Source organism: Arvicola amphibius, chromosome 2, assembly GCF_903992535.2.
Source record: "Arvicola amphibius chromosome 2, mArvAmp1.2, whole genome shotgun sequence".
NCBI classification, from domain to species: domain Eukaryota; kingdom Metazoa; phylum Chordata; class Mammalia; order Rodentia; family Cricetidae; genus Arvicola; species Arvicola amphibius.
In genome coordinates, this window is record NC_052048.2 from 192,084,233 (window position 1) to 192,098,515 (window position 14,283).

Genomic DNA, 14,283 nt, shown 5'->3' on the forward strand with positions numbered 1-14,283 from the left:
ATGAATGAGCTAAGTGTGTTTAGTATTATATTATCACGCTAAAGTTAGCAAGGCTTGGAGGTAAGTAAACAGTGCCTAGTCAAATAAAGTGTGTCAAGAAAATACGACAAAATATCAAGCTGTTAAATATGCCACAGTGAAATATGCATTCAATCAGCTGCTCAAGTTTATGGAATAAAAATAGTAGGTTATGTCATAGCTATAAAAAAATTTCACTCTTTTACTTCCCTTCTCTCTTCCCTCATTTTTCTTTCCTCTCTTTCTCCAGTCTTCCCTTCCTTCTTTCTAAAAAAAAGAAATGGAGAAAAACAAAGACTTAAATTCATGTGAATAAACTGTCTAAACTGTATAATAGTTCCTGCCCAAGTCTTCTCTTAGCCAGTTTAATGCTACTAATAATTTATTAGAAAATCATTGGAAGACTGCATTAATCTCAGTGGTTACTAAAGAAGTACTTGGGTCATGACTTCAGTTTTCTTTTCCTCTAACTCCTGAAGATGTCCATCAAAGTCAATGAAAAACTGGAATACTTCATTTGTCCCTGGAATATCCCACTGTCTTTGTAGTAATGAGTCTAGGCAAATAGACCAGTCAAAAACTCAGCAAATAGCAGAGAGGTCACGAGGAACGTGAAACAAGTGCATATAAAGGTGAATGAAAAGACAGCACAGAAAGAATCAGAAACAGTAAATAAAATGTAATACTGAAACCCTGGCGAAGTATTGCAGCGCCTGAAATAGCATCAAAGACAGAAGATTCCCAATGGAATGGCAATCCTACTACGATAAACAGAAAGCAGAATCCACACATGGTTCCTTGTGGAATTCAAGACAGTTTTGATCTTATAGAGTAAGGCTGGAGCCCGGTGGCTGGGAGGGACAGTATGAGCTATTAAGAGGCCCAGCAAGAATTCTTCAGCATCTCCCTCCTGTGGAGGAGCTTTCATGAAACCCCAATGCAGGGAAACAGTGTAGATGGGGCTGCCATAACTTCACCTTCAGATTTAGAGATGTAGGACACATGGAGAATGCTGGGAGATGCTTTCTAATGAGAACATACCTCTCCAAGTGAATGTCTTCCCTACACGCAAATGAGGTGCTCACTGTCCAGAAAACCCTCTTTAGTTACTGTCCCATGTTCTTAATCTGGGGTGGCTGAACTTTGCCAGCTTCTTCCTGTAACTCTTTGCAGCAGAGAGCGTGCTCAGTCAGTAAAAAGCAACAATTACTTCCTATCTGTCTGCCAGGTATTTCCTCCATTTCATCCTGAGTTAGCGCTGCATTCTTACAGCGATTCTGCCTTCCTGATTGACTGAAATTGTATGAAAATAAAACTCAAGGCCCATCTGCTCCTCTAGTTTTCATCCAAGATTTCCTGGAAGGAAAGCACACTGGAGTTGAAGATTTTTGCAATGGCTGCATGACTGTAGAACCAGAGTGCATCCTCACACAGGAACTGCAACCCTGGATTGCCTCAGACCTCCCTCCACTTTGATGTATTACTCTATTAAGACGTTTGCCTTCTCTAGGGCTTTGCCGGATGCCCCACTGTTTCATAACTACGATATTGAAGTACATTCCTTAGCCTAATAAGCAAGCCAAGCTTTTAGATGTTGCCATATGTCTTAATCATTATTGCAATCAGAATAAAAGCAGACGGTTCATCATAACAGGCACTATGGCAATATACACAGGCCCGGAGTGTAGCTACAGCAATCAAGAGGGAATTGCGTACCCACTGTGACTTCTGGTGATGCTTAAGCTGTTTCCTTTTTTCTAGAATCTTCTACCCTTCATTCCACCTATCTACAGTTTTCCAGTTCTTCAGACTTTATTCTTTCTGGACAATGTAAATAGTCACTATTCATTCCTCTCCTGAATAGCCCAATGAGTGTCCAACTAGTTGGACAGTAAAGATTTCAGCTTTGCAGGTTTTATGACCTGTACTGAAGCTCTCTGTGACTGTGTGAAAGTGTCCATGGATACCGCATCATTAATCCAAGCTCTGTGCTAGCAACAATTCTTAGAAAAGAAAACTCAGGCTTAGAGTTGGCCTGTGGGTCAGAGTTCTGTACTGGAAATTCTCAACATTTTCTGGGCTTCATAGAAACTTAGCTAATTTCCCTCATTATTGTGTTGGATATTAAAAAAGGGATGAATTGGCATATTCGTGGCCGCATACTTCTAAGAGATGCAAGACTAAAGAACCACTAACCTCCACATTTCTAGTGATTGATTACATTCTACTCAACACAAAATATTATCTTCATACTTCATGTTTAGTACTTTTATATAGGATCGTCGTCTACTAGTCTACATTCATGGAAAATGAAATAGATTTTATTGCATGATACGTTTACAACTGTATAAGGCAGGAAGTAAGGCACCAAAAATATTTGTAATTAGTGTCATCTAGGAGAAAAAAAAATCAGTATATGTTTTGTCTAATGCTGAAGTTGTATATTGTGTTTGAATTAAGAAAAATGTGAGATTGCCAATGCTTAAATTGTGACCATTCTACAGTTACCCTTGATAGAACATAGTTTGGCTGCAAACTTTTATTTGTCTTTCTCCAATTCCATAATTAGAAGGATAATTACAGGATTTTAGTTGATGTTTTTAAATTTTAAAATGTATCTTAATCAATTTTCAAATTAATGAGAAAGTATTAAAATCAGTTGCTACCAAAGCAATTTTTTAGACTTTAAAAGTAAGTACATCTAAATTTTAATTGCATTAGCTAAGAGGTCATTAAGAAATTGCTATAGATGTCATTTTATTTCAATTACTGTAGCTATATATCGTTATTAAATACTTTCTTTCAAGAAACTTGTTGTTTATTATTGTCAAGTATCTGAAGGCTTAGATTAGGAAAGATCCTCCCAGGACAGTGATGTTGATTTTTCTATGCCTCAATTTCTCATCTTCTTCTGATCAATAACTACTCTGATGTTTCTTTTTTTTCAAATAAATCTTTAAATTAATTTATTCATGTTCCATATACATACATACATATGTACATACATAATACACAAATGTTATTCCTAAAAGAACTAAAATAAAGGTAGGAAAATAAAATAGTGCCTCATGTTTTCAAAATACTTGCCATCTCTCAAAGCTTTCATCATCAAACTTGTAACATTTTTTTTTGTTTTTTTTTTTTGTTTTGTTTTGTTTTTGTTTTTTTTTCCTCATGGTTTATTTTTTTTATATTTAAAAATTTCCATCTCCTTCCCTCCTCCTCCTTCCTCCCTCCCCTCCTCCTCCCCCTTCCCTCCCCTCCCTCTTCCCCTTCCCTCCCCTCCCCTCCACCCATACCTCCCCTCCCTCCCTCTCAAGGCCAAGGAGCCATCAGGGTTCCCCACTCTATGCTAAGACCAAGGTCCTCCCAACTCCCCCCAGGTCCAGGAAGGTGATCGACCAAGCTGAGAAGGCTCCCACAGAGCCCGTCCATGCAGAAGAATCAGAGCCCAGAGCCATTGTCCTTTGCTTCTCAGTCAGCCCCCGCTGTTGGCCACATTCAGAGAGACGGGTTTGGTCGCATGATCCATCAGTCCCATTCCAACTGGAGTTGGTGATCTCCCTTTAGATCTGTCCCACCGTCTCCATGAGTGAACGCACCCCTCTCGTTCCTGACTTTCTCCCTCATGTTCTCGCTCCTTCTGCTCCTCATCAGGACCTTGGGAGCTCAGTCCAGTGCTCCAATGTGGGGCTCAGTCACCTTCCCCATCTGTCGCCAGCTGGAGGTTCCCTCACAGTCCTGACTTTCTTTCTCATGTTCTCGCTCCTTCTGCTCCTCATCAGGACCTTGGGAGCTCAGTCCAGTGCTCCAATGTGGGGCTCAGTCACCTTCCCCATCTGTCGCCAGCTTGAGGTTCCCTCACGGTCCTGACTTTCTTTCTCATGTTCTCTCTCCTTCTGCTCCTCATCAGGACCTTGGGAGCTCAGTCCGGTGCTCCAATGTGGGGCTCTGTCATTTTCTTCATCTATCGTCAGGTGGAAGTTCTATGGTGATATGCAAGAAATTCATCAGTATGGCTATAGGAACTGGCCTTTTCAAGCTCCCTCTCCTCAGCTGCCCAAGGAACTAACTGGGGGCGTCTCCCTGGAAACCTGGGAACCCCTCTAGGGTCAAGTCTCTTGACAACCCTCAGGTAGCTCCTTAAATTAAGATATATGCTTCCCTGCTCCCATATCTACCCTTCCTATATCCCAAGCACCCCATTCCTCTGAGCTCCCCCCGTTCTCCCCTTCACACTTTTCTCTCCCCATCTTCCTTGGCCCAGTCTTGCCCAACCCTCAAGTTCCCAATTTTGCCTGGCGATCGTGTCTACTTCCAATATCCAGGAGGATTACTATATCTTTTTTTGGGAGTTCACCTTCTTATTATCTTCTCAAGGATCCCAAATTTATAGGCTCAATGTCCTTTAATTATGGCTAGAAACCGATTATGAGTGAGTACATCCCATGTTCATCTTTTTGGGTCTGGGTTACCTCACTCAGAGAGACTTTCTTTGACAAACTTCCTAGAACAGTAGCTGCCCCTCCCCCAACCAACATTGAGCCCTTGATCCTCCTTCCTCCTCAGTGCTAATCACTAACTCAAACTTCTTGTTCACCATGTGGTTATTGGTCTAAGTTTTGTCATGATGCCTTAGCACTCTGAAGAGAAAATATTGTCCCTTCCTCTTGTGCCGCTCTGCCATCTTGCCACAGCTCCCTGTCTAATGTCAGTTTAAAGGCATGCACTGACACAGCACAGATATGAGCCCATTTCCAACATGATGTGAGCATCAGAAGGAACACTTCCAGGTTAGATGCAGGAGCTTTGCCAAAATTTATTTAAAATTAGACTCTAAGAATTAAAAACTGGAAATAAAAAAGCATCTCTGTCTGCTCACAGCTAAGTTTAATAGTACATTTTCACAGTAAACATAAAATCCACTCACTTAGTATAGATTGTGAATACATTTCTTTTAACACATATTTTATGTTCATCTTTTCGATCTTTTACATTGGATTTGCTGGGGAATCTAATCACATGCAGCTGTCAGAGTTCCCAGAGGAACCTAGAGAATAACTAAGAAAAATAAGACAGCATGTTGTGAGAAGAGGTTTGTTCACTTTAACTTGTAATTTTTAAACACTTGAATAGTGAAGAAGTACATGAGGATTCATTCCTCAGTGCCTGTAGGGATTTAACTTCACTTCAGTAAAAGCCCAACAAAAGTAGTTTATTCCTTGTATTGTGCAAGCCTTTTTTTTTCTTTCTGTTTATAAACATGAGACGTGAGAACCTTTCAGGAATGTGTTGCTCAATTCCCCATCTTATTAAACAAAACCCTAGGCAATGTGAGCATGTGTTAGGAATTAAAGACTACCTTTTGGAAAATCAGTTCATTACCATCTAGCAGTTTAGCTCTCAATCACAAGAGTAACTTTCACATACACCGTCAAAGACTTCACTCCCATAAGGACAACACTTGGTAGGAGAGAAAATTAGTTAAACAATATAATGCGTGGATTGCCTGTTGGTGCTAAGTACTGGGAAGGACAGCAGGGCAGGGGTAGAGTGCTGAGAAGGTGACAACTCTGGCAGTCTCTAGGCATGCAAAGCTACATTGAGGACAGACCTGGGAAAGGACTGGTGAGACAGGGAACTATTGGAATAGTAAATGTGAAGTCTCCTAGCAGCAAGTGGCTTGCCACTGGAAGAAGAGGGTGGAGTCATGTGTCTAGATGGTAGCTGGAAAGGTGAGGGACCCACTGTAGTTTCTGGAGGACTTTAAAGTTCATTCCAAGTGACTGGAAGCAGATGCGGGAACACACTCTGACTTCGCCTTGGAACTTGGTAGAGCTGGGTCCCCTATGATTCTGGAGCAATGAATCGTTATTTGTTCTGTGTTATCTCACTAGTCATGAAATTACTGGATTCTACCTGTGATCCTTAAAGACTAAATTTGAGTTACAATTTACCTCTTAGAGCAAGGCTGTTGCTTCAGGCTATTAAACCAGTATGGCTTAAACTACTTTTGTAGTTTATCGTAGTGGGTATAATTGAGATATGTAAATTTATATTCATTGATGAAGTCTTTTTGGTGTATTTTAAAGACTAGCCTAATGAATAGTTGTTTTATTTTGTGCATACGTGTGTGTGTGTGTGTGTGTGTGTGTGTGTGTGTGTACATACACATGTGCCTGCCATGGAAGCCAGAAAAAGGCATCAGATTTCCTGAACCTGTAGCTTAAGGTGTTTGTGACTTATCCCATGTAAGTGTTAAACATTGAATGTGAGTTGTTTGCAGGATTAGCAAGTACTTTTTTACCACCAAGCCATGTTTCCATTCCCTTAGTAGTTATTTGAATAAGCACAAATCAGCTGTTTTCAAAGGAACTTTACTGAAGTTAGATTTTTCTATCTCTTCTTTTTCCAGAAAAGTGTGATGAACCACTCATTTCTGGGCTTTCCCATATGTTCTTCAGCAGCTCCTCCTCCCTGTCCAATAGCTATTCACCTGGTTATGCCAAGATCAACAAACGAGGAGGTAAGAGACACTTGATTCTTTTGTGGCTAGAAGCATGTTACACACCATGTTTGTCTTTCTGGGTCTCAGTTTGCTCATTCAGGATGATGCTTTCTAGTTCCATCCATTTGCTTACAAATTTCAAGGTGTCACTGTTTTGTTTTGTTTTGTTTTTACAGCTGAGTAATACTCCATTGTTTAAATGTACCACATTTTCTTTAACCATTCTTTGGTTGAGGGGCATCTAGATTGTTTCTAGGTTCTGGCTACTATGAATAATTCTTTTATGAATATAGATGAGCAAATGTCCTTGTGGAATGATTGTGCAAACCTTGGGTATATGCCCAAGAGTGGTATTGCTCAGGTAGATTGATTCTCAATTTTCTGATAAATTGCCATACTGATTTCCAAAGTAGCTGTACAAGTTTGTACTCCCACCATCAATGGAGGAGTGTTCCCATTACTCTACATCCTCTCCAGCATAATCTGTCATCAACATTTTTTATCTTAGCCATTCTGACCAGTGTAAGATGATATTGCAGAATCATTTTTATTTGCATTTCCGTGATGACTAAGGATGTTGAGCAATTCCTTAAATGTCTTTCATCCATTTGAGCTTACTTTGTTGAAATTCTTCTGTTGAAAATTCTCTGTTTAGATATGTATCCCATTTTTCAAATGGTTAGTTTGATATTTTGATGTCTAGTTTCTTTAGTTCTGATGTGGGATTCCCCTCTGTATGCTGTGAATAATAAAGAAACTGCCTTGGCCTGTTGATAGGGCAGAACTTAGATAGGTGGGGAAAACTAAGCTGAATGGTGGGAGAAAAAAGGGCAGAGTCAAGGAAAAGTAATGTAGCCCTGCCGGAGAGAGACACCAGAGCTGTAGTTGGTAAGTCAAGACACGTGGTGATACACAGATTAATAGAAATGGGTTAAATTAATATGTAAGAGTTAGCCAATGAGAAGCCAAGCAGTGATTTCATTAATACAGTTTCTGTGTGATTATTTTGGGGCTAAAAGCCAGGAACTATCTAGCGGCCTCCTAAAACAGTTATTTATATATGTTGGAGATCAACCAAAACCACATACATACTTACTAATAAGCAGATGTTATATGTAAAGTAAAGGATAACCATACTGCATCCCATAGTCCCAGAGAAGCTAGGGACCAAGGCGGACCCTAAAAAGGACATGCACGGATCTAGCCTAGGAAGGGGAACTAGAGAAGATCTCCTGTGTAAGCTGGGGGTGGAGGGGTAAGAGCGAAATGGAAGAGGGAATGGGATGGTCAAGTTGAGGAAGGGACAGAGAATGAGAGCAAGGAAAGAAATATCTTGATAGAGTGAGCCATTTAAGGATTAGGGAGAAAACTTGTGCTAGGGAAATACCCAGGAATCCACAAGAGAGTCCAGCTAAGACTCCTATTAATAATGGAGAGGATGCCTGAACTGGCCTTCTCCTGTAATCAAACTGGTGACTACCCTGATTGTCATCATAGTACCTTCATCCAGCAACTAATAGAAGCAGATACAGAGATCCACAGTTGAGCACTGTGCTGAGCTTCTGAAGTCCAATTGAGCAGAGGAAGGATATGAGTAAGGGGTGGGGGTGGGGTCAAGATCATGATGGGAAAAACCACAGAAACAGTTGACCCAAGCTATTGGAAGATCAAGGATTCTGGACTGACAGCTGGGGACCAGTGTGGAAACAAATTGGCTTTCTGAACTGGGTGACAGTTGTGTGGTGTGGTCTTTTTGTGTTACCCCTGCCAGTGAACCAGAATTTATCTCTGGTGAATGACCTGGCTTTTGGAGGCCTATTCCCTATGATGGGATACCATGTTCTACTTGATACAAGGGCAGGGAGAGGCTTGGTCCTCTTTTCACTTGATGTGCCTGGCTTTGTTGACTCCCCATGGGAGGCTTTATACTCCCATGTAAAAGGGAGAAGTTGTAAAAGTGGTTGGAAAAGGGGCAGGTAGGGGAGAAGGGGAGGGAGAGGGAACTGTGGTTGGTATGTAAAATGAATAAAAAAAAGTTAAAAAGAAGAAACATGTTACACTTGCAACTGGTTATTAACGTATGCATTAACACAGCCAGTATTACCAATAATGTAAACTCATTATTATCAATCTAATTGGATGACCTACAAATACCATATGTATCACATATCTATATGTATGTATATAGTGACATATATATATGTGTGTGTGTATGAATAGTGACATACATACAAGCACACACACACACAAAGGAAACAAGGTAAGTCAATGTATATGACATTTGGAGTCATCTCAGAAATATGTTCAAAATAACAAACATTCTTATTTAAAGAAATACTTTTTTTCACCCAAAAGTGCTTAACCAAATCAGATATTTGCAAAAATGACTCCCAATAAGTATCTATTTATATAAGTTAAAGTACATTGCAAACTCCCTGATTTTTTCATGTATATTGATGTACATGGTTTCTGTTGCAAATGAAGGATAAAATGTATGACAATTTCCCAAGTGTTTGGAATGAGATTTTGTTTTTAGAAGTGTATGAAAAGCAGTTCTGCATTTATATTTCCAGAATCTGGAAATAATGGTGAATTATCCTGGGTTCCAATAGCCTCAAATATTCCTGTCCTATTGTGAATTGCAGGTAGCAGTTAGCCTCAGGCTTAGGCCTAGGCCTACTGTTCAGCTTAGGTACAGTGTGAGGAACGTGCACATCTCTTCGTTTGCTCAGCAGGCATCCCGGTAATTCCTGCATCTGCAGCATCCTTGGGTTTCCATTTCAGCCTAGCTTCTCAAGCAGCTGCTGCAATGTCTTCTCATGGCTTCCTTGCAGAGACTCCAAGCCTGTCACATTTGTTTGCTCTGTGGAGTTTTCTGGGACATTGTTGCAAGCTTCCATTATCCTCTAACCCTTTTGCAGTGTACATCCACAAATTCAGGATTCCATGGTGGTACTAAGGAGCTGTGTGCAAGCTGGAAGTGCACTTGGCACTGGACCACCACTCCTTGGTGGCTCCTGTGCCTCGGCTGGTGAAGCCGGGAAATTATTTCTGTGGGTGGTTGTCTTTAAATAAAGAATCCCATCAGGGCTCTCTCCTTTCAAATAAATTTGCATTTTCACAAGATAGATCCTTGAGGTGGTTGAGTCTTCCCTCGGGGTGTCTTTATCATCACACAAGTGAAGGCTGTGGGACTTTTGCCTCAAGGCAGTGTACTCTCTAACAACTACAAGAGCCTTTCCACACTTGCCTTTTCTACATCTTTAAACTTGCTCATTTTCCTTTCCTTTCTTAAATGTGTGGTTTTCGATATTTCTCCTCTCTCCTCCTGCAGAGCTCGCAACAGTGAAGAGCAAGCATTCTACAGCCTGGCACAGCACATTGTGTGAACTATCTCTGTAATTAAACAATCTAACAGTCTCCTAAACAATGTTTTTTAATTCTATTTCCATTCTTTCCATGTAAAAAAAATAAACCTATTTGTGCTACTTTCTTAACAAAACTGCATATTTTATGTTTTTGGCTCAACCTGCTACTCTTTCTCACTACAAACCTTAACAGGTGCTGTGAGCAAAAACCATGACACAGCTGGAACACTATGCTATCCTGAACTCCCTTGCTCAGTCTAATTACTGAAATATGTGTCAGGTACCATGGCGGGTGAGGAATGTAGGTAGGGAACAGAATATGCCATGCAGAAAGAACTAGAGTATGGAGAAGTTATTTAGAGGATATTGGGAGTATATGGGGGGAGGAGGGAGAAAGAGAGAGATAGAGAGAAAGGGAAAAGGAGAAAAAGAAAGAGAAACAGAGAGCTGCCTTTCAGAAGAACAAAAAGGAAGAGAGAGTGGAAGCGGGCTGAGACTAGCCTGCCTCAGTGGGGTGAGAGGGAGACAGAGAGGAGAGAGGGGGGTGGGCTTTGGGGCTTATCTCTTAAAGGGACAGGGTACTGATTAGGTTTAACCTTCCAGATTACAGCACAGGCCAGCATAATCCTAACATTCCCATCTTTCTCTTATCATCAAAAAGTGGGAAATTAAAGAAAATAGCAGGAAGGACAGGGATTGGGGGTGCTGGGTTCTCAAGACAGCTTCCTAGTGATTTGTGGGCATCAAAATTATGTGGGAGCTGAAGAAGTTAGGATGCTGCCTCATCCTGGGGTAGTTGGCTGTTTCACTTTACGTTCCAGGCTCTGTGGAACCTTCTGATGTCTCTTAGACCTGGCAATGTGCTGGCAGAGTAGACAACAAGATTAAGTTTATGAAGAAAAACAAAATTACTTTAGGTCCTGGTGATTGAAGGAGAGGGTATCAGGACCAGGGAAAGGGGAGAAGACTTGGGCTCTTAGGGTCTGGTAATTGAGGAAGGGGGCATCTTACCCGTTTAAACAGAATCTTCCAATTTGATTCCCTAAAACTCACAATAAATCTTTGAGTTTGTGAAAACATAAGTTTTAGACACATGCATTGTATAAATAGCAGTATATTTATTCCAGAAATGACTGTGACAGATGTTTTTGCACAGTGAAAAGTATCTTTTAGTTCTATAATTAGAAAATGACCAGAGTTTAAAATATTGATCTTTCAATTACGGTAGTGATAGTATTCTGCCAGAACTATATTAATAGCTCATCAGAATTTTTGATTAATGTTAAGACTGTGAATGGCAGCATAACAAGAGAGCAATCTGATAACTTGCATTTGTATACCTTAAAACACTTTCTTAAACTCTGAAACATTCTTACCCTTAGACCTTTATAACTTGTAGGTACACATCTTAAGTCACTTTTCTTGTATACCATACAACACCTTTTTGGACCCTGAAACATCTTTAGATTTTTATATCTTGAGCTGTGTATCTTAATTATTTAAGAATGGTAAGGAGTTTTGCTGAAAACTGTTTTGTGAGGTTAGACCTTTTAAACTGGCAATCTTCTCAGCCATCAAACTGCATCAAAGTTCTTGAGAAGGATAAAATTTTACCCGAGTTACGGACTTAAAACTGACAGAGAACTTACTTGATTGGCTGCCTAGACAGCCACTCTCCAGGGTCCTCCAGGGGTGTTGAGGGCAGGGTCTTAAGGGCAGCATTTGCCTTCTGCTGTTAGCCAGTGGCCTGCGAGGCTTTGGAAGGTCTTGTGGTTTAGAAGTCTGTAGGAATATCAGCCTACCTTGCCCTGGGCAACCAGGCAGTCGATTCCAGTTTTCCACTGTCCACTGTCTGGAGATCTTCAACGTTTTAGATGAAAGCCAGTTCATCCCAGTGGTTAGCGCTTTCACTTGAAGTAGGGTGACGTTTTTCAAAACAATGCAATGGAACAAACCAGATACACTGTCAAGATTAACAATGAGCCATATGCAGGACAGAATTGATATACCCCAACTTTGTTTGGGGCTCCTTTTTATGGGATTTTAGAGGAGGAGCAGAATGGTTAGTATAAGTGATAACAAGAGTGGTTCTATTTTGATTGATGTATTGTTATATATTCTCTTTTCTACTGTTCATACCCTTTCCCATAATGCATCCAACTTTAATCATATTCATAGCCATTTATGGAGGGGCATCAGTGGCAAATAGGTGATTCTCCCTTAAAATATTAACTTGAAGGACACAGTTTGCTTCATTGTGCATATACCCAGAATTATTCCAGACTCTTTTCTACTGTTTTCAGTATGTATTTTAAAAGAAGAAACAGGATTTTATAAAGGGTTTGGTCAGGAGACTGACTTTTTTCAATTGTTTAAAGCAAATATAACAGCAACCTAATGTTTGCATTTGTTGTATATTGCCAACGGGTTGCTAAGCACATTTTATAAAAAGGAATTGTGAGCATAGCACATATAGGTAAAGGTGTCAAGGTGATAAGTGTATTTTTAGAAGAAAAATATGTATATAGCCCAAAACAAGTAGAATCCCCCATTAGTAAGCTATTCCCTATGCTCAACTGCTCCAAAACTATAGCTATTGTTCTACATGGGGACACAGTAACAATATTTTCCTGGAGATGTTGTCCCTCTGTGTCAGTAGACCTACAAGTGCCCATTTGCTTAGCCTCTACTGTCCCAGATCCATCCAAGATGTCCAGAAATGGTAAGATTATTCACTATTCTTAACTTTTATTATTAAATTATTTCCTTGAATACTTGACATCAAGAGCAAAATTACGAAATACTTGAAATGCCTTTGTGAGTTTCTGCCTTGTGTTTGAAGCTTCCATTGCATTGTAATTCCTTTTCTTTTCTCACTCTCCCACCCTTTGTAATTTTCTAAAGTTGCTTCTGCTTGCTGATAGCCCATTCTTACTTTAGTAAAAATTCGCTGTTGAACTTCACTGGTTGCCATTTCAGAGACGAACCTTTGAAGCAGAAAATTCGAAAGGACTGATTTTTTTTTAATGCAGAATTTCAAGCTATTTGAGATTCCTATTTTGGGTAGCTATGATTCATCATTAACGTGTCCTTCAGAATATTCCTACCGTTGCCTTCTCTGAACCCAGCAGAGCAGTGGCAAGAGGGTGGTTCAAACCAGCCATGGACGAACATGGTGTCAGTAAATTGCACAAATCCCCTGCAGTTCAGTTCACTGATTTCTGCAATTATTTTATAATTTATCCCCTAAACCAAAAACTGTTGATAGTGAAACAGAGTACAATCTCTGATTGCTATAGGATATTCCCTGAAGGTCTGATCTCATTTGTTTTAAAGTTGAGTCACTTATATTGATTGGCAGAGCTGTTGTGATGATTATAGGGAATAATCTACACACACTGGTGTTGCACTGAAACATTAGTCTTTTTTCCCAGCTATTATCTCTAACTGTAAGAACAATACTATGAATAATAATTTCAAGCCAATGAGTGAATGGAATACACACCACAGCAGCAAAAATCCCTTGCTGAGAAATTGTTGCTTGAACTTAAATATAATTTAAAATGCGAGTAGTTTTAATGATTTTTGCATAATTGTACTATGAATTAAACTTAAGATTTTTTCAGTATCCTTTTCACTTCTTTCAATTCTGATGAAAGACATGTTCTAAACAATACACAAATTATCTATTATTATATGAGTGTTACTTCAATTTGATTTTTTTTGGAAAATATGGATATTATAGAAATTTATGTCTATTAATGTCATCCTCAATAAAAATAAGTATGTTTAGATAAGATAGAAAATAATAGATGTCAACTTATTTTCTTACAAGATGTATGAACTGTGTTTAAATCTTTACTCTTGTATTCAACTTTCCAACTGAGAGCAGCCGACAATTTTATTGTAAATTTTAATCTATGCTTCCTCATTCTTCCCAAGAACTGAAGACTGACCTTGGGGTGCACATGAAGCAACTGCTTTGCCACTAAGCTATATCTCCAGACTTCCTTTTTTCTGTTTTATTTCCTTTTTTTCAAGTTAGCACTTTGTCATCACTGGGAAATTTTCAAAAGTAAAAATACAATGCATGAAATATTTGCATCATTAATAATTGTTTCCTGTCATAGACTTAGGAAATGTATCAGTTAGCTGATGACTTGCATTTGGCTGATATCTGCCATTTTAGCTTCTCAATACTATTATTTATTTTCTTCCACAGAGATATATTTATGATGCTGGGGCTTCAATGCCTTGTTTTTTCTTAAGATTTAAAATAAATGTATGTGCGTGCATATGCACGTGTGTATTTACGTATTGGTTTATATATATGATATCAGCACCTGCAGAGACTAGAATGGGACATGGGTCACCTTGAAATGAAGTTAC

General features: G+C 39.5%; 1 protein-coding gene across 1 annotated transcript in view; it reads left to right on the forward strand.

Moving 5' to 3' along the window:
- The window catches only part of Cntnap2 (contactin associated protein 2), a 1,482,107-nt gene that overhangs the window by 3,396 nt on the left and 1,464,428 nt on the right, over positions 1–14,283 (forward strand). Inside the window, exon 2 of the mRNA XM_042054579.1 lies at positions 6,434–6,544. Within this exon, the coding sequence (XP_041910513.1) occupies positions 6,434–6,544 (111 nt within the window). The remainder of the gene's footprint in view (positions 1–6,433; positions 6,545–14,283) is intronic.